The sequence below is a fragment of the Podarcis melisellensis genome (genome assembly GCF_964234715.1).
Source record: "Podarcis melisellensis genome assembly, chromosome: 6".
NCBI lineage: Eukaryota > Metazoa > Chordata > Lepidosauria > Squamata > Lacertidae > Podarcis > Podarcis melisellensis.
Window position 1 is genome coordinate 22,317,780 of NC_138538.1, and position 21,175 is coordinate 22,338,954.

The 21,175-nt window shown below is 41.6% G+C and overlaps 1 protein-coding gene across 2 annotated transcripts in view; it reads left to right on the plus strand.

Moving 5' to 3' along the window:
- STK4 (serine/threonine kinase 4) overlaps positions 1 to 21,175 on the plus strand; it is a 62,293-nt gene that overhangs the window by 10,986 nt on the left and 30,132 nt on the right. For both annotated transcript variants that reach the window (XM_081917032.1, XM_081917031.1), the window contains exons 5-9: positions 60 to 224; positions 859 to 1,026; positions 1,852 to 1,989; positions 3,556 to 3,684; positions 5,658 to 5,844. In XM_081917032.1, the coding sequence (XP_081773158.1) occupies positions 60 to 224; positions 859 to 1,026; positions 1,852 to 1,989; positions 3,556 to 3,684; positions 5,658 to 5,844 (787 nt within the window). The remainder of the gene's footprint in view (positions 1 to 59; positions 225 to 858; positions 1,027 to 1,851; positions 1,990 to 3,555; positions 3,685 to 5,657; positions 5,845 to 21,175) is intronic.

The window sequence follows — 21,175 nt, forward strand, 5'->3', positions numbered from 1 at the left end:
TCTCTTAGCAACAGTTAGTTGCTGTAGTATCGGTTAATGTAGTTAATTTCTTCCTTCAGTTGATGGAAGATGAAATCGCTACAATAATACAATCAACACTCAAAGGGCTGGAATACCTCCATTTCATGAGGAAAATACACCGTGACATCAAAGCTGGCAATATACTACTCAATACAGAAGGGCATGCTAAACTTGCGGATTTCGGGGTAGCAGGCCAACTCACAGTGAGTAAATATTGTCTATATACATTTTTCTGCTTGTGTTTCATTCAGTATTTAGTTTCCTGGAGCTGGTGCACATTAGCTGGCAGCCCACCCCCCCCATACGCCTTGGGAGGAGTAGGCAGAGCTACTACTTGAATGGTCAGTTTTGAAGCTGCTGCTACCATTGTTTACACAGATGCTGTGACTTATTCAGCCCTCGCAAGATGCTGGTCCTCCTTCAGTCTGCATGTTTTGCTCTGTGATCCTGAGGGACTTGCATGGGGGCCATCAGCTAATATGGTGTAGCCATGGTGAAACTTACATTCTGTAATGTAGAAATAACGTCTATTTCATGAAACATAATCGGTTCCTGTTGGCTTAACTATGTTGGGGATTAGATTTCATTTGATTGTTACTGTTCTAACACATTTTAGATACGGAGAGCATGTGCTCTGGATAACCTCTCGGACAGCTGTTTCCAATCTGATGCCCGCCAGATATTGTGGACTACAAACTCCCCTCAGCCTTAGCCAACACAGACTGATGGGAGTTGTTATACAAAAGGTCTGAAGAGCATCAGATTAGTAAAGGCGAAGTTTGTGTTTTTTTAATTGCTGCACATCATTTTATGACTGGGTTCCCTTTCCTTTGTTAGGACACCATGGCAAAAAGGAACACTGTGATAGGAACTCCTTTTTGGATGGCACCTGAAGTGATTCAAGAAATCGGATACAATTGTCTAGCAGACATCTGGTCTTTGGGCATTACTGCCATTGAAATGGCGGAAGGAAAACCACCATATGCCGATATTCACCCAATGAGGGTAAGTGTTCGGTAACCAGACTTAACTGTGCAATCTCAACCATGTCTACCCACAAGTCCTGTTTTAATTCAATAGACGTGAGAATCCAGATTCTTAAATACGCCATTGCATGATCTTATGGGTGCCCTGTCATGTGTTGAGGGAGTGGGGCAGCAGGGTTGCACATTGCTGCTTTTGCGTTCAACAGGCCTAGCCCATGTGGCCCTGTAACCATGTCACACATTATTTTAATGTGTAGAGAAGGTTGTCTCAACACATCAATTGTGTGACCTTGCAGCACCAAACTAGCCTGTTCTCTTAACATCAGTTTCTCAATGGGTGAAGGGAAACACTCCAAAGGAAAGGATAGTATAGTGATCTTGTATCAACAGATTGCCTAAGCAGATGCCAGCTTGCACAAACCTGTCTTTCCTTCAGATCCCCCCCCCTCCCCAAAAAAGCCTCTCCTTGGAGTCTGGGAGGAACGTCTTCTGAACCCAGCTTATGCAGAGTACAGTTTGAATACAATTGCAGTTAGCAGGCTTGAAAGATATGCTCTTATCCTCTGAATATAAAAAGCAGCACATAAGAAACAGTACAATGTATTGGTGGCTGCCACCAATTCCACTGGTGGAATTATGGTGGAGAATTATGATGGAGGTGGGTACTTCTCAGGGTTCCAGTTAGTGGCTTGGGGTCATCATTAGGGATGCCCTGTGCAACACTGTCAAGAACATTGGTCCACCCTTGCAAAATCTTTCTCAGTGTGGTCATTGTTTGATTTATACTTAAATATATATATATAAGGTCAACAGCAGGTAGAAAAAATATATACTTTGTTTGCAGGCAATTTTCATGATTCCAACAAATCCACCTCCAACATTCCGGAAGCCGGAACTCTGGTCAGACGAATTCACAGACTTTGTAAAGCAGTGTCTTGTGAAGTGTCCAGAAAAAAGAGCCACTGCCACACAGCTGCTTCAGGTCTGTATCTGTTGGAATGTAAAGCAATAAATAAAATTATTTGTCTGTTGGAGAAATAGACAGGCAGTTTTCCTGTCTGTCCCCCGTCGCCCCTCCATTGTAGCAGTTTTGTTGCTGATCATCTTGTGCTTCTAAGTTTTAGATAGTAGAGTTGGATTGTAGTGCTTAAAAAAAAAAGTATGTTGCTGCCTGGTGGGGGTTATCAGTAGGCAAAGTGAACACTGATCCAGGAATGCTTTGGGTATAGGATACTGTTTCTTGGGCAGGGGACTGGATTATTTTTGATTCCTTATACCTCTGTGCTTGGTGATTGTGCAGCTGCTTTGTAAATATCAGGTCCTATGCATATTTACTCAGAAGCAACTCAGTTCATTGAGGCTTGCTCACAAATTAACATTCAGGAAATTCCTATTTCCATAGACAGGGGAGGCTTTGTGGAATCTTCTATATCGTAGCTGTCTGAACAATATGTACCGTTGCTGATAAAAAATGTGTATAGATCAGAACTGTCAGAGCTGCCTCCAGGCCCCAGCTCACAGAGGACCAACGCTAGCCGGTTGTAATGTACAAAAGTCTTTATTGAAGTTCAGTTTCCATTTACAAGCCGCAGCGTGCAGCTCTATGTCTAGAACCTAGACCGGCGAAGCTCCGTCTGAGTCTCCGCCCCCTGTACACCAGTTTAAGACTCTAGCCTTACTTCACCTCTTCCGTTGTTCTTTCCTCCTCTGGGTCCTTCTGCCCCCCGGGGTCTCCTCCTTTCTGGACTCTTCTGACGCTGACCCCCCTGACTCTTGTCCCTCCTTCCGGCGGGTTTTAGGACCTGGCTCCCTATCCGGGCTACCTGCTGTGCCGCTCGCCTGTACATTTGAACTTGGCGCGCGCACCCAGCCTCCAACCTTCCTCTTGACCGTTTCCGTGCTCTCCGATGGAGGCGTGGTCAATCCTGACTCATCTCCTCTCGCTGGTGGTGAGCAGCTGATCCCGATACCTGGGACTCCTCCCCCCCACTGCGCTCTGGTGGGGAAGCTGGTCCTGATTTCCAACTGCTGCTCTCTGAGTCCCCTCTGGCCCCTTCTTCCTGGGGTGTCCCCCTAGGCACCCCCCTTGCTCTGGCCATGGGCGCCCCCTTCTGTGAATCTTCCAATTCGCTGGAGAGACTCAGGGAATTCCTCGGAGCACTGTCATCGCTTACGCTCCCCTCGGATTCCTCCCCCTCGCTCTCCATTTCCTCCCTCTCCTGTGCCTCTGCTCCTGAGCCCCTGACAAGAACTAACATGCATACTTTCATATTCATATTAATTACTACTTTCCACCCATTTTGCAAAATTAGGCAGATCATTTGGCATTAATAGTCCTTTTTGTGTCCTAAGCTATTGAAGTGTTTACACATAACATAGTAGAAATGCATTTGCCTTGTAGATTGCATTGTTTGGGCAGGGCTGCCATGCTTGAATAAACTTGCATTACAAAATCAACAGAATTAAAAGGATTAACATAGCTCAGGGTTAAGATCTTTTGCTGCTACATGTTGTTCAAAGTTCATCGTTCTTAATGTGTCTTCTTTAGCATCCATTTGTAAAAAATGCCAAAGGAGTTTTCATCCTACGAGACCTGATTAATGAAGCAATGGATATTAAACTGAAAATTCAGGAAGCTCAACAGCGTGAGATGTATCATGATGATGAAGAAAATTCAGTGAGTGCTAAAACTACTTAACCATTGTCCTTCCTGTAGTAGCATTGCTCTGTACCCCTCTATTAGCTGTGTTGGCAGTTCATAATTTCTGTGTCGGTTTTTTAAAGTCTGCTTTCTGAAAAAATTACGCCCAAGTCTCTCAGTAGGTCAGTGGCCTTGGAACTAACCGCAGCTGGTGAAATATAGTGAGCAAGCAAGTTGACTTGAAATCTTCTTGCTTAAATGGAAAGGAAAGGCTCTACATCAATAGCAGAGTACATGTCGTGCATGCAGAAGGGTCCCAGGTTCAATACCTGTTATGTTCAAGTGTAGCAGAGTTGGGGCTCAACTTTGGCAGGTGGGCAGGGTCATGTCTGTCATCTGATGTCAGAGAGGTCAGGTGATTGACAGGTTGGTTGCCTCTCCTGCCTGTCAAAGTTCAACTGCATGATCAGCTGATCCAGTCACAACTTTACCAGCCCCATACCTGACATCACACATAACAGCTGGAGTGGGGCAGGTGGGTGTGGTTTGGGGGAAAGTGCCTCATGGGCCAAATGGGGAAAACCTTCTGGGACACATTTGGCATGTGGGACATTTTCTATCCTTGAAGTATAAGGATCCTGGATGGCAGGGCTGGGAAAGCCCTTCTGCCTAAGGCTCTGGAGAGCTACAGAAATGACCTTAAATTGCCCAAGTGGGTCACATTTGGGACCAGATGTGACCAGAGGAAAAAACAGCTATTTCAAACGGGTATCAGAATGCATCAGCAGAAAACCAGTAAACACATTTTTCAAATAAGCCAGCCTTTACCTGGTGGTTTCCAGATACTTTGGGATATAGCTCTATAAAAATGCATAAACTGGAAATGCATGTTCTGCAAAAGCAGAGGAGAGACCTTCTGAATTTTTCTCTTGGCTATGGAGGAGGAAGAGAGGAAAGTGAGGAACAAGCAGCTTGCTGTAGCTTATTTGGGCTTGTTCACGTCACATTAGACTATTTTTTTATTACGGAAGTATTTTATGTATCCCCTTTCGGCATCCCTAAGGTGATTTGCAACAATAAAATGCAATCTTCTTGCAATATAGAAAAAACAGCAAGACTCTAAAAACAAAGGAAGTAGAAAACAGCCAACAAGGCTGTTCTATACAGCTAAAAGTGTTATATACAGCTAAAAGTGTAGTGAAATACAGATAGACTGCAAACTATGTGGGGGCTACATTCTGGGGATCGTGCCTAAAGTCAAAATCACTTGTAGACAAAACACATTGGGTTCAATGCTGGGTTGGATTGCCAAAGTCTTTTTTCCTGGACATTTGGGAGCCACTGTTCTAGATGATACGTGTTGGCAAATTAAAAACATGCATCTGTTTAGAATCCCCGACTTCAAAGTTAAGAGACAGTTTTGAACAAAAATAAGTGTAATATTATGCATAATTATTATTAACACTTCGACCCTGTCCTTCCTCCAAGGAGCCTGAAACAGCATACAAGCCCACTTTGTGGAAGGATTGCATAAGTTCAGGACTTCATCAAGTAATTTCACAGTTTTGTGTGGTGCTTCCTCTGCCAAAATGCTATCTGCTATCATAATCAGTATTTTGAAGGAAAACTTAAAATATTTGTTACAGGAAAGTGGAATATGAGCATTACGGTCTGTTGCTAAATTATGTAACATTTGTTTGCACTAATAATTTTACTTCAACTTCTAAAGTTTCTGCAGTTAACTTTTTTTTTTTGCAAAGCTTTTTAACATTCCTCTGTTGTTGCTGGTAATGTGTAACTTGATTAAATAGCAGATTTCGATCTTCAAAGCTGTCTGTCCAATATTTGCTGTCCATTGAAAAGAAACTGTTACTAACTGATAACGAACTAGAATCAGATATGTAAACTAACATTACACACTCCATTCAATTCTAATTGCATTGCCTTGGAGAAATACTGATACCTTGCTTAGTCTGATTCAAAATTATATCTCTTGCATCTCTGTTCAGGAAGAAGATGAAACTGACGCTAGGACCATGGTGCGAGCACAGGGACAAGAGACTGGTACAATCAGAGCTGCTTGTGGAATGAGTGATGGCATCAACACCATGATAGAATACAATGACACGTTAGAGTCTCAACTGGGAACAATGGTCATAAATGCTGAAGATGAAGAAGATGAGGGTACAATGAAGAGTAAGTCCATTTTTCATTATAATAAAGTGCAGTCTTTTAAGCTTTAAAGCAGGGACAGCCAATGTGATACCCTTCTCATGCCGGCAGTGACAGGGAACAAATTTTTGAATGGGTGTTTTGGAGAATTTTTCTCAGTTTGGAAACCTTTAGCTGAGTTTAGGCTCTTTCACATTTAGATTTTACTCATATTGGGGGTTGTTGTTGATGGCACACACACACTCTTCCTCCAGAATTTACAAGGCAGTGGCAAAGTGTGGGGCGGTCTCTGGAACATGGCACCATTCAAGGTTTCAAGAAGTTCCTTCAGATAGATACACTTGCGGAAGGGAGTTTGTAAGAGGAGTGTTCAGACCCTATTGTGCTCCTGACGACACTCTTTGGGAGCATCATAGGGTTTCTGAGCTGATGTTAATGAGAAATGGAATGTAAATAGAACGTAGGTGAAGGACTGAGCAGAGAAGCCATAAACGTTCTTGTGGAATGACATAGGTCCAGGTGCTTATCTCAAAGTGCTTATCTCAAGAAACTGGTAGAAGGAGGGAGAGGGAAGGCTGAAAACCTTGAAGTCATGACATGTGCTTAAACAGCAGAAGTCAGAAGCTTTCCCAAATATGGATGAGATCATGATTTGTGTACTGGTAGAAATAGGTGCACAGTTCAAATGTTGGCACACCATTTGCCCACTTCCATGGTGGGGCCATCTTGCTTGACTGACACTGGAGTCTGGATTCTTAACTGGCTGCCTAGGCTCCCCTAGGCATGGGGGAATTTAACCCCAGTATTTCCTGGAGACTAACTTTCTTGGAAACAATTTCCTAATTCTTGGGGAAACTGCTTGGCAAACTCTTCTCAGAGTTGAAAAGCGGGGAGCTTGCCCGTTACATTTGCCACAGGGGGGAAAATGTTCTATTGAAACTAAGGGAGCTTTGCAAAGCCATTTGTGACGTGGCGTTAGAGGAGAAAGTGACGTGTCCAAGCCCTTGGGTTGCCTAACCATGTCTTAAGTCTCAGGTGATAAATATTCTTCCATGCAGGATAAAAAGCTTAAATTGTGATCCACTGTTCTGGTGCATTGTGAGTGGCAGGAGGCTGGACAGGATGGAAAAGAGAAAATGAACTTTGTTCAGCTATGTACTAAGAAGAAGCCTCTTCCTGTAAATGGAAAAGGGAAGTGTTTTGCATTAATAGAATCAGTCGCATGAAACGATGCAAGAACACGAATTGTTTTGGATATAATGTCTATGTGGCCTAGCTAATCTTGAGTCAGCAAGTGCCTGGTGTTTGATGGAATTCAGAGGATGGTCCTCTTGCCCCCTGTGCAGCTGGCAGGAATGATTGTTGAATCTACATGGGCCATACAGGCATTTGTGATTATGATATGCCAGTTGGTTGCATGTTAGAGTAATAACGAGAATGCAGGCAGCTGCAGTTCTGACATACTGTTGGTTTTCCTAGATTGTATTTACTCATATACTTGAATTACTAGTAATTGCTTCTTTGGCATGGCATCCTTATAATCAAGGATTGTTCTTTCAATCAAAAACAAGTTTGACTTGTTTGGAACATAAAGCAAGCTAGCTGTGACACCTGCTTACTATGATGTGACCAGTGAAAACTGACCTCTATGAATCTAAGAAAATAATGTTTTAAAAAATGTATTTTTCGTTTGTGTTCTTTGAATTTGGGCTGAGTCTACTTCATTGTTAGGCTATGATATTACAGCATGGTCTACATCCAGATGTAGGTTATAGAAAATGAAAGTTCAGCTGTCTATTTTTGTCTCATTGTGGTTCTTCATTCTCCTGAAAAATGCTCCTTTCCACCACTGGAGGGAGCATAACATGAGAAATGAAACTTTCATAGAATTGTACAGTTGGAAGGGACCACGAGGTTATTCAACTGAACAGTGTTTTGCAAAAACCATTTTATTGAGTACATGCAGTATACATTGCAGTGTCTCTCTACCTTCTGTGGTAGTCAGGTCCTGGAAGTAGAAAGCAGATGTTTCCATTTAGCTGTAGTCTCTAAAACTTATGTTAAAGCACACAGAATCATAGAATCATAGAGTTGGAAGAGACCACAAGGGCCATCGAGTCCAACCCCCTGCCAAGCAGGAAACACCACCAGAGCACTCCTGACATATGGTTGTCAAGCCTCTGCTTAAAGACCTCCAAAGAAGGAGACTCCACCACACTCCTTGGCAGCAAATTCCACTGTCGAACAGCTCTTACTGTCAGGAAGTTCTTCCTAATGTTTAGGTGGAATCTTCTTTCTTTCACAAATAAGTGCAGTTATGCTGGGGCTGTGGAGCAAAGCGGAGCAGTTGATATCACCAACTTGTGTTTCTTAAATAGCTTTATACTAACAATATTAATAAACTAAGCATGCTGTTTTATAGCCTATACTTAAGCTTAGACCACACATGAGGTGCTAGATCGCTCTTCGCTACTTCAGGCTTCAAATGGTAGGTACTGTGTTTTTAATGTTCCCCCTTCACAAATGCCCAGCAAAACTAAGCAAGCAAGCAACCCCCCACCCCCCCAAAAGCAGATAAGAAAGGTTCTAGCCTACCTACTTGCAGGATTTATTTTTAAGCATAAAGGTACATTTAAAATGTATTTCCCTTTCCCCACTTGCCATTAGTCCATTCTACTACTTTGTGATCCGATCATTTCTTTCCCACAGTCTTATTTTATATAATGTTTGCCAAAAGCAAACATTCTCAGAAACACCCCACCCCACCCTCGCACTACATATATGAGTCTGGTGACTTCTGTTTCAGTGTACAGGCAGCGCAACGGCAGCAGGAGGCTCCATTAGCTAAAGTGGTGCTTCAGGTTAAGAACAGTTTCAGGTTAAGAACAGACCTCCAGAATGAACTAAGTTCTTAACCCGAGGTACCACTGTATCTGAAGAAATGTGCATGCACACAAAAGCTTATACCTAGAACAAAACAAAAAAAAATCCTTCCAGTAGCACCTTAAAGACCAACTAAGTTAGTTCTTGGTATGAGCTTTTGTGTGCATGCACACTTCTTCAATGTGCATGCACACGAAAGCTCATACCAAGAACTAACTTAGTTGGTCTTTAAGGTGCTACTGGAAGGAATTTTTTTGTTTTGACTGTGGCAGACCAACACGGCTACCTATCTGTAACTGGACCTAGAACAAACTTAGTTGGTCTCTAAGGTGCTACAGGACTATTTTTTAATTTTTTATTTTGACTGCGTCAGACCAACACCTACCTGAATCTGAACATTTAAAGGACATACTACAGAGCAAGGGGGGCAGGTAAGTGTTGCGGGGAGGCTCAGAGGATTCATGGGCGCCAGGGGAAGCCTCAGGGACACCCATTACATCCATGAATGCCATTTTGGTGACCCTAGACATATAGGATGTCTATCCTAAATGCTGCAGGTAGGTTGGTGTGGGGTTTAGTATGGAGATTAAAATGCTGCCTCTTAGTCTGATTTGCTGTTTTAAACTGCATGTGAGCCAATTGTATTGGGTTGTGAATTTTACTGCAGCAGTTTTAAGTTTCTGTTTAAATACCTGAGATTGAAAACTTTGCAAAAAGAAAAATAACCTGTGAAAAAATGTTCTTGATGGAACAGATTGCTAAAGTCCATGACATTGACAACATTTAACCAAAAGAGGGTGCTCTTTCACAGCTTTTAATGGAAAACTTGAGTTTTGAAAGGGTAGAGTGTTCTTCTTCCACCTGAACACTTGTTTTCTCCCTTAGCAATGTTGATAAGGAACATTAAAGACAGATATTAAAGACACTGAGGTCCAGCGCCGAAGGTCTTCTGGTGGTAATTGCGAGAAGCGAAGTTGCAGGGAACCAGGCAGAGGGCCTTCTCGGTAGTGGCGCCTGCCCTGTGGAACGCCCTCCCATCATATGTCAAAGAAATAAACAACTAACTGACTTTTAGAAGACATCTGTTTAGGGAAGTTTTTAATATTTGATGAATTACTGTTTTTTAATCTTTTGTTGGAAAGCAGCCAGTGGCTGGGGAAACCCAGCCAGATGGGCAGGGTATAAATATAATATATTATTATTATTATTGTTGTTGTTGTTGTTGTTGTTGTGGTATAAATATAATATATTGTTGTTGTTTTGTTGTTGTTGTTGTTGTTACTACTACAGTACAGTACAGTATCTTCTCATGAGGGCCACTTCACACATCTGAGAGTGCCCATAAAATATGTGTGAATTGGACTCATCTGGAAATGGGTGTATCCTACAGCCACCCATCAGGTAACTTCTGTGGGTTCCTGTTGAGCACCCACTTGTTGGCTAACCTGGATTAGCTGCCATGTAGTGTGTGGATTGGCTCTAAGAAATTCAACAGGCGGGTAATTCACCAGGCAGGTAAATGTTCACTATACAGTCACTGTACATGGGTTCACCTAGCTAGCCTATATGAAATGATGTCGCTGCTTGATATTTTGTAGTCTGCCTCCTGTCGCTTTAAAACAACACCAAGTGGAGATTTTACAAGTCATTGCCCAGCTTTACCAAACATGCAGAAACAAAAACGTTGCCATGCAGGTAGATCTTGTTCAGGGTTCTGGCTAGTGCGCCAGAGGTGCTATCTTCTAGGATAGGCAATCCGCCCTTGAGTCAGGCAGTCGGTCTTCCATACCTCTTTAGGGTTTCTTTCTTAATTTTTCTTGTATAGGCAACCCGTGTTTTAGGCATGACGGATATGTGCACAATCGCTTGTACTTGCACAGTGCCGAACCCAGAAGTGACATCAGCTCTGTTTTTTTCAGGACTCATGCAAAGCCCATCAAAGCCAGTCAGAAGTGGTAAGAATATCTGTGTCACTATGTCTGCTGTAATGCAGACATTACATTCTTCCTGAATTTTGAGGTGCAGAGTGGAGCTGGCTCCATTTACACAGGCTGTTAGAACTACAATGCATGCCTGTGCAAACCTGAGTCTCCCTCAGAATGGGAAATGCTGGGAGAATAAAAGCCTTGTGAGCTGTTACTACCCCAGCAAGGAGTAGTAGTAAGAATGGGAGACAAAGAGCCGACACAGAGTGCAGAGGGACCTATAGGCTAGGGAAATATGGAACTAAGGGAGTAACAGATGGGAGTTGTAGGGGCACCTGTGATTATGTGCAGAGAAGCAGAGATGTTACTGCTCTGGTGTGCAAAGGGAATGGTTTAACAAAGCGAGTTAAAGAGGGCACCATCTTCTCTGAGAAACATTGCTGTGAATTCTTTAAGCTGGAAATGCTTTGAGTGGAAACCTGAACCTCTTGTATGTAAAGTGTGCTTTGCCACTGAGTTGGTTGTAGCCCTTTCCATCACAACTGCTCCAATAAAACAGTCTGGTGAACGTTCCTTATTAAAATTGCTTTAAAACAGCTTTGGGCTCGTACTCAAGCCTCGCACAGCTTGTTACCTTTGCCGTATTAATTTTTCTTGGTATAATTGTTTCTTGGCAAGGTGACCTGTGCCATATTCAGTCTGCGGAGTCTGTATGTGCTATGCCCCACTAAATTGCTTCAAGTGCTCTGTTTTTCACCTTATCACTCCTACAGTAATGTTCCTTTCACATTCAGTTAAATTGATTTAGCTGTAAAAATTCATCAGCCTTGTGTAACAGTCTTTTGGGGAAATAGTTTTTAATAATCAGTATAACTAAATGGTATTTTAAATGCAATGGAATTGAGGTCATTAATATCATCAAAGTGGTTCGTATTTCATGACTGGCGTTAACAACTGGTAGGAAGGAATTGGCTGGATCTTAACAATATTTTTTTAAAAAAATGTTCAAGTACCATAGAGCAGAATTTTCTGCAACATTTTTTTCCCTTGGAATGCTGTGTGAAACACTGGAGTGTAAGTTTTTGCATTCTGCATTCAAAAATGATTCCTCTGTGTCCTATTGCTCCAGTTCATACTTCAGTGTACTGTGGCAAGGATTTTCCTGCAGCAACATTGCATCATTTGTTGGCATACTGTGGCATCTGCTCACGGTAGGGAATTTGGCATGTCTGATCCGTTGGGTAGTCAAGAGATTGGATTGGCCTTTTGTGTTCTGATAAAATGATGCAGAAGCGCTCTTGGAAACCTTTTTATTTCTGCCTGTATGAATAGGAGTATCCTAGAGCTACAATTCAGAAAGCCGATAGCACCCCATACCTGAAGGAGTGCCTCCTCCCAAATCAGCCTGCCCGTTTTGTAAAATCATCTTCTGAGGCTTATCTCTATGTACTTTCTCCATCAAAGTACGAACAGCCTCTATAAGGGAGAGGTAATTCTAGGCGATTGCATCTGTTTATGAAATGCCCTCTGCAGAAGCACCAACACTGCAATCTGTTGGGTACCAAGCAAAAACAATTCAATTTTATTTATTTACGGCTATTAGCCCATAAAATATGTACAAACATAAAAGCACAGAAGCATAAAAACCGGTACATCTAACAACAGAAGGGGAACACCATGATGCAAGGGTGGTCATTGAACAGTGACAGTAACGAGCAAAAACATAATTTTTATCAATCAATGGTTTTTAGTGTGCGGGAGGGGGCAGAGTTAAGATCTAGGTTATATTGGCTTTTCGGGCCTTTATCAGTAAGCCTTCTAGATTACATCAAATGTCTACTTTATCTTGTTCAGCATCCTGTTCCCTACAGTGGCCAGCTGGATCCAATTGGGGCATGAAGCCAGAAACCCCTGCCCCCCAATCATTGTTCCCCAGCATCTGATACCCATTGGCACATTACCTCTGAACACGGAGGATCCCTGTAGCCATTATGTCTATTGCTCATAGATAGCCCATTTTTTTGTAATTGTCTTTAATCCCTTTCTAATCTGAAAGCCATCACCAAGACTTGGGGCACCTAATGACTGCAGGGAAGTAATTTTGTCTGTCTTGAATCTGCTGCTAACCAATTTCATTGGGATAACCCTAGGCTATTGTATTTGAGAGAGAGAGAGACTGACTGCTGCCAGTCAGTTCAGACATTGTTGACCTAGAATGGACCGGTGATCTGATTTGGTGTAAAGCAGCTTCCTGTGCTATATTTAGACAATATTTTGGCATATTTTAGATAGATGTCTTTGTAAGCTCCCCCGAGCCTTCAAAAGAATCTTGGATACAAATCTAGCTGTCTAAATATAATACATGTGCCACGTTCACCCACTTTTTTGAAAGTCTGTCTTCAGAAGAGTAGAATGTAATTCAGAACAAATCTGTGTTAATGTTTCTGTTTCATTGTGAGGGTGTAAAATATGCTACAGATTAATTGTGCATCATTTTTAAAAGATGAGAGCTGGGAATCCAGTCTGGTTGCATATCATATTATTATTAAGAATGAACCAAAGAGAGAGCATAAAGAACTACTGTTACAGCATGTTGAAAGCAGCATAGGAAGTAGACATTATCATTGAACTTGTTCCAAAACATTACCCAAAATACATATTTTTCCATAAACTAGCCAGGCTGGTTTGTGTTTGTTCTTTTGTAAGAAGTTAGCTTAATCATAGCTGCTGTTGTTGCTGTTGTTTAGTCGTTTAGTCATGTCTGACTCTTTGTGACCCCATGGACCAGAGCACGCCAGGCACTTCTGTCTTCCACTGCCTCCCACAGTTTAGTCAAACTCATGCTGGTAGCTTCGAGAACACTATCCAACCATCTCGTCCTCTGTCGTCCCCTTTTCCTTGTGCCCTCAATCTTTCCCAACATCAGAGTCTTTTCCATGGAGTCTTCTCTTCTCATGAGGTGGCCAAAGTATTGGAGTCTCAGCTTCAGGATCTGTCCTTCCAGTGAGCACTCAGGCCTGATTTCCTTAAGAGTGGATAGATTTGATCTTCTTGCAGTCCATGAGACTCTCAAGAGTCTCCTCCAGCCCTATAATTCAAAAGCATCAATTCTTTGGCGATCAGCCTTCTTTATGGTCCAGCTCTCACTTCCATACATCACTACGGGAAAACCATAGCTTTTACTATATGGACATTTGTTGGCAAGGTGATGTCTATGCTTTTTAAGATTCTGTCTAGGTTTGTCATTGCTTTTCTGCTAAGAAGCAGGCGTCTTTTAATTTTGTGGCTGCTGTCACCATCTGCAGTGATCATGGAGCCCAAGAAAGTAAAACCTCTCACTGCCTTCATTTCTTCCCCTTCTAATCATAGCTACCATGGCCCAAATTTTCTCAATCTATTCAGATATAGTAGGAGATATGCTCCACACACACACCCCAGCCCTTGTTCTGTGAATATGCTGATACTGGATTCTTCATCTTGTCCCCTGAACCTTGTAGAAACACTTTTGCCATCCAGCATCAAGGATGTGTGTGATTATAGATCATACCCTTTTGCCTAGAAACCATATCTCTTAATTATGTTTAAGCTGGGGCTGGTTTTGTTTACTCAGTGTTGAAAGAAAGGCACATCCTAAGACAAGTGAGGAACCTGTGAAGCTGCAGACTTTGTTGAACCTCAGCTCCAGCCAACATCTCCAATAACCATGGATGACTGAAGTTGTAGTCCAGCAACATTTGAAAGGTCATAGGTTCCCCACACCTGCCTGTCATTATCCTAAGAGGAACTCCCCCACCCGGTTGGTCCAGGGGCTAAAAATAATTTCCATGCTAAATTTTGGACCTGAGGCTCTTTGCAGCATTTCCTCCTGAACTATTGACATAGAAATAAATACTTCTGCATTAGCAGTAGCCTTGAGCACCATGAACTTTGATTTCCAGATAAGATGGGTTTTGTTTGACAGACCAGTGGATCTTTCACTTCCGCTTTCATAATTTCAGCTGTAGATAAATTTACTATATCTCTGTAATGTGTGCTGTATTCTCTCTGAAGATAAATCTGGGTGGGTGGGTTTTGAATCTTTTGCTCCTGTAATTTCTGAAACAACTTCATCTGGATTCAGCAGAACCTGTACACCCAGTGGCTCACAGATATATTTTGAAGTCTCTTGGGGTAACCCAACCCTTTGCGTCTTTCCACCCTTTTCCCTATCTGTACTTTCGCTCTACATTTCATTACAGAAGCTACTGATGGGAGCCTGACTTATTGAATGACCACAAATTTTATTTGGAAACAGATTGCTTTAACTATCACTGGACTGCATCTTCAGTAGTGGTAACAGATTGCTGGTGAATGTAAAACTATATATGTGTTGTGAACTTGATATGATCTTGGAAGCCTTATGTTGGGTGTTTCGCTGCTATTTTACCCAAAGTTTCAGTAGAAAACTTAAGCTAAAATGTTTCAGTTCGGTAAACCTTTCACTGGTCATTTTTCATTTAGAGCAATGGCTCTATTTTCCCTGTAAAATCAGAGATCTGAAACGGAGCGTAATTAAATATAGGAGCCTCAGAAGACATCCGTTAAATGTGTAGTTGGGTTACAGTCACAGGCAAAGTATTATCGACCTGGTATTTTATATAAGGGAGAGCTGAAGGTTGTTTGATAGCAGGAGTCTTTGTTTGTCATTGCATTGGCCCTTAGTACTGTACATCATTAAACAGGGTAAGCCATTTTAGAAAATAGCCTTATTTGATGTTAGAGCTAAGACGATTCATTTGGAAGAATATTCTTACCTAGAAAAAAGTTGCACCGTTTGAGAATAATTAGAGTATAAAGCACTATCGATGTTAGGCATTTGACTCAAGAAGATGAGCATTAATCTGTCCAACCATTCAGCACTTCATTGCTGCTTCACTTCCATTGATGGAGAACATAAATAATTGGGTATAAATGAGACTTTGCTGCCTTGTAGGGGCATGCCTCCTTGTACTGATTATGTAATGATTTTGCTCTGTGCAAGGGATAGCTTATCTATCATCTTCTGTAAGCATTGTACTGCAAGCATCCTCCTTTATTAGCACAGCCACATCTATCAGCCAGGAGCATAGGAATCTTCGTTATACCAAAACAGACCATTGGTTCACCTAGTTCAATAGTGTCTTCACTTGACTATTCAGACAGGGGACATTCCCAGCCCTATCTGGAGGTACTGAGAATTGAACCTGGAACATTCTGCTTGCAAATGATGGCCCTTGGGAACTAGTTGTTAACTGTTTTTCATGCTGTTCTAGTAAAGCATCCCTTTAAAGCTTTTCGTTTGTCATATGCTTACAGTCTGGCTTAGTGATAACTAACCCATTATGTTTCCAAAGGACTTCTCCTCTCCCACCTACTCCCCCAGAACAGAAGACAAATGTGCCAATTTCCCCCATTAATCTATGTACCGTATGTAATTGAATATTATATAAAGGGGTGCCATATTTCAACAAAAACATCCATGTCGGATACATCGCTTAGTTTCTCAAGGAAAGCAATTGTCCATCCATTCTGTTTCCATTGTATGATGTTGATTTTAGGAAGGTTTTTTTGTCTATAGCTTGCTCCAAACTGCTTCTTCAATTTCTTAGCTCCTTTCCCCAATTTTGTTTAATAGTCAAGTATTGTCTTTCAGCTGGCTTTTATGTAAGCTGTGTAGTGCTTTATAGGCCATAACCAGCACTTTAAATTGTGCCCAGAAGCAAACCAGTACAGTGGTACCTCGGTTTACGAACTTAATCCGCTCCGGAAGTTCGTTCTTAAACCAAAACCGTTCTTAAACCGAGGTGCACTTTCCCTAATGAGGCCTCCCGCTGCCGGTGCCCTTCCACCGTTTGGATTCCATTCTTAGACCGAGGTAAAGTTCTCAAACCAAGACACTATCTCTGGTTTTTCGGAGTTTGTAAACCAAATCGTTCTTAAACAGGACTGTTCTTCAACCGAGGTACCACTGTATTTGACTTTGCATCATTGCTCTATTTATTGGAGCTTCAGTGGTTGGTTGAATTTATTTTTTTGGTTGAATATATTTGTGTTGAATTTATTTGTGGGCCACCATCACAAATCTTTTCGGTAGGGTAGTAATATAGTAAATGAACAGATGATAATGGTTGTCATTCTAACTCATTGAATACAGAATGTATAACCTTTTAAAATGGCTTTTGCATTCTTCAGATCATTTTAAAACTTTTAAAGCTTAGTTGGTTACCAGCAATAAAATCAAAAGTTTTCCAAATTTATTATTCATTAGTGCTGAGGGTTAAATCACAGAGCCTAGGGCTTGCCGATCAGAAGGTCGGCGGTTCGAATCCCCGCAACGGGTTGAGCTCCCATTGCTTGGTCCCTGCTCCTGCCAACCTAGCAGTTCGAAAGTACGCAGTGCAAGTAGATAAATAGGTACCGCTCCGGCAGGAAGGTAAACGGCGTTTCCGTGCGCTGCTCTGGTTTGCCAGAAGCGGCTTAGTCATGCTGGCCACATGACGTCGGCTCCCTTGGCCAGTAAAGTGAGATGAGCGCCGCAACCCCAGAGTCGTCTGCAACTGGGCCTAATGTTCCGGGGTCCCTTTACCTTTACCTTTTAGCAGCTTCAGCAAACAAGAGGAAGAAAAGCTGAATTTTTTGATATTAATAATTCACACTTGGCACATTTGGCTCCAAAATATTGAATGTAAGGGAAACCATGCAATCAGCAGCTCTTAACAGCAGTCACACATTAGTAATCTGGTGTAGGTGGCAGTTTCTAGAACCAAGACAGAATTTTGTTGGAGCTACATATGTTAAGATAAGTGTAGTCAGGCACTGGAATTATGCATAATTCTCAATTAGGTAGAGTATGTGGGTGTCTAGTGTTTTGATAGCTTAATAACTCTCAAGTTCCAATTTGGGTTGCCTTGAATAAGTGACTTCATGTTTTGGCCATTTAAATTAACTTCTGTTAAGTGTATTAAAACTGAAAGCACAGTTCAGATGTGAAGCTTATAGAAGGAAGAATGGCTTGCACTTCTGAGTTGAGCACCAAGGGTCTTGCATGTAGCAAAACAAGATTAGCTGAGACACTGTAATGCTACGTCAGACTAGCAGTTTGAAGTGCTTGATACTCATACCACGTTACAATCTTCCTCTCCCTGTTTGCTCCCACAATGCAACTTGGAAGAGTTGGGTCTAAGGGAAAGTGGCTTTCTTGAAATACAGAAAAATAGAAATAAGAACTCACTGACATGAAGAATATAAGCTGCACCTTAAATCCTGTGCAGTGTACAGTCACTATTCCGTCTTCCCTTGAATTAATTTCCTCTCTCCACCTTCCCACTCTGCAACCCACAAGACTGAGTTGTTAACATTAAGCTTTTTAAAAATATTGGCCCCTATAATATCAAATACATCTGCAGTGTTTAGTCATATATTTCTAGAGTAAATTCCAGCACCGCATCAGGATTTTGTTTGTTCACTTTAATAGCATTGCAGCTAATACATGGAATTGTTTCTGGGGTATTACTTACTATAAACTTATAATAATGTAATAATCAACCAGTGGTGGTATTGTGTTTGGACAACAAGGTATTCTGAAAAAAGGACAAATTGGTATAGATTGGGCCAGTTGCTAATAGACTTCTTCTGCCGTCAATCAACTCTTTGGCACATGTGAACAACCATTACTAGCTAAGATGTAACCATTACATTACTAAGGTGCTGCTTATGAACAGTAGGACAGCTAACCAAAGTTTCTACTCTAACTACCTCATAAGCATCTGGCCCATGAGGCCAAAAAGATTTCACCACCCTTTTTTTATAAGAAGATCTGCAAGGGGTATAGTATAACACACGTATTTCCATTTGCTAAACACACACACACACACACCCTGTGATTAAAGTTCTGATGTACCAAATAATCATCCAGTGGTATGTTAGCATTTTTGCCCTCTTCTGTGTTCTGACTTCCTGCATAGCTTTTCTTGATCTGATTGTGTACAATGAGGTCTGTTGAAGGGGAAAACTACAGTCGGCAGTAGAATTGCTTATCTTCAATAGCTCAGAAATTTCCACATTTATTTTTATACTTGAACTTTCTTTTAACCCAGAATGACCATTGGTTTTCTATTATTATATTTAAAGCTTTCTCTTGATATCTTAGACTGGAATGTTTTATGAAGCGATAATTTCTTATCGTTAAGGGGATTTGCTTTGATGTTTGCTTCTGTTCTGCACAGAATACCCTCCTTTTAAAGCCTAATATATGCATTCTCTGTACCAGTAATAGGCAGGGTCAGAAGCAAACGTGGCCGAAACAATGAATGTGTATTTTAGTTTTGTACATTAGGCTACTTTCGGCATCCATTCCACACTCCTTTCTGTCTTCCATCCAGAAAAGCAGTAGGCATTATTCAAGCAAAGGCCATTCAAGGACTGCAAGCAGAGAGGCATTATCAGAGTTCAGGGCTGGAGTGGGGCAGCATGGGGCCAGGCTTGTAGAACCATATTTGGTCCATGGCCTAATGCATCCTTGCATGGTTGTTATGCAAAAATGAAGTGAGGATATATTGCATCCTGCCATAAGGCATCAAAGTAGGGGCAGCAGACAAACATGCAGTTGCCTTACGTAAGGGTCATAGAATCATAGAGTTGGAAGGAGCCCTGAGGATCATCTAGTCCAACCTCTTGCAATGCAGGAATATGCAGTTGTCCCCTAGGGGGATCGAATGTGCACCATGCTCTACCAACTGGGCTATCCACCACTGATCCATCTAACCAAGTACCATATCAACTGGCAGTGTCTCTCTTGGGTAAATGTATTTCCCATTCCAGCCACCTAAGATCCCAGAAGTCTGCTTAATGTACAGAATAGATGTCAGGATTTGAGCTCCTGCCACCTGCATACAAAACTAGTATTTAGCCCTTGAATTTTGGCTCTTCTCCATGCAGTGGCTAGTGCTGGTGGCTGTCAGTCAGGAATCCTTGCCGTAATATAATTGCAGCATCTGTTTCTTCATTTATAATGAAGATGCTTGGAACAAGTTAACTCTACAGTTAAGTCATGACAGATCATTGTTTTTGCCTTTTTAGGCATTTTAATATGTTCAAAGATTTACTGCAGTATGTAAAGAGCTATAACTTCAAAAAGAAGTAGGTCTCTCTCTCTTTTTGTCTTAACAATTTTGAGTACATTGTTTGATCTTGCAGAGTGAACTCATAATGTACGTGTAGGGGGATAATGAATACAGCAATTCATCACACTGGGGGAAAATATCCATGAGTCATCTTGGTAAATATGCTTGGAGCATACATGGACCTAGGACTCATCTCAAGTCCTCTCCTCATTAATTGTTTTGCAGACACACTGATGGTCACTTACAGTGAATTCCATACATATGGAGATGTCTCATGAGGAAAATGAGTGCATTGATTTGCTTCTGCACAGAACTGAGAACTTGTCAGCATGCTTCTAGAATTCAGTCCAATGTTTCCCAAACTTGAGTTTCCAGCTGTTTTTAGACTACAGTCCTCTCTGACCACTGGTTTGGGATGATGGGAGTTGAAATCCAAAAACAGCTGGAGTCTCAACTTTGGGCAACCCTTGTCCAGTCTCTTATTTGGAGACTTGGGTAGATTAGGGTACAACAGAAAAATACGGCAGTATTGGGGAGGTGCATTTTGTGAGAATATAAAACTTTGGCACCATCAAACTATGTACATTCTATGTACTTGTTCATTAACACATTTGTATTTGTGATTAGCACACCTGCAGTATTCCTGAGGCAAGTGCTGCAGATGTTTTGGTTATTTTCTTATAGATGAATTAAGTGATGGCCCAGGTAGAGAGTTTATCAGTGGTTGTGCTAAATTCCCACTTAGGGAGAGCCACCTGGCCATCACTCTTACCTTTTGGCAGATAGTAAAAAATCTGGCTGCTTTTCCCAGCAGACGTTTGTATCGGTCATGGTCTGAGATGGAGGTTTCATGTAAGCTGTCATTCCTGTGTGTGTTACAACTGAGGTTTTTTTTTATTACTTCTTTTGAGAGCCATGCTGTAGGAAAGCATTTTATACATTTTTAATATACCCCAAACTTAAAATATATTGGGTGGATGGCAGCTCTCCCTTGTCTTTCCCTCCTCCCATTCCACTGCCAGTTTGCAAATAGTCTGGCATAACATACACAACCAGTGTTGCAGAAATTTTATTTCTATCCTACCCCTTATGAACGATGTCAGTAAAATATTAAAACATAATAAACCAGTGTGAGGGAACAGTCACTTAAATACAAAATACTGTGCTCTACAGTTCCTCGTACCTGCTTAGCAGCGTAATCCTATATGTGTACGTCCAGCTTCATTCAGAAGGGCTGGTTCCCAAACTAAGTATGCATAGGATTGATGCTATGCTTTTTGATGGCTGAAGTTGTATGTTTGAAGAAAATCCTCAGGTTTAGACTTTTCCAGGGATGGGAGTTCAGGACAGTTACTGAGTGCTTCTGAATATGACTTGCACTACTCAGTACATGGACAGTATCATTAA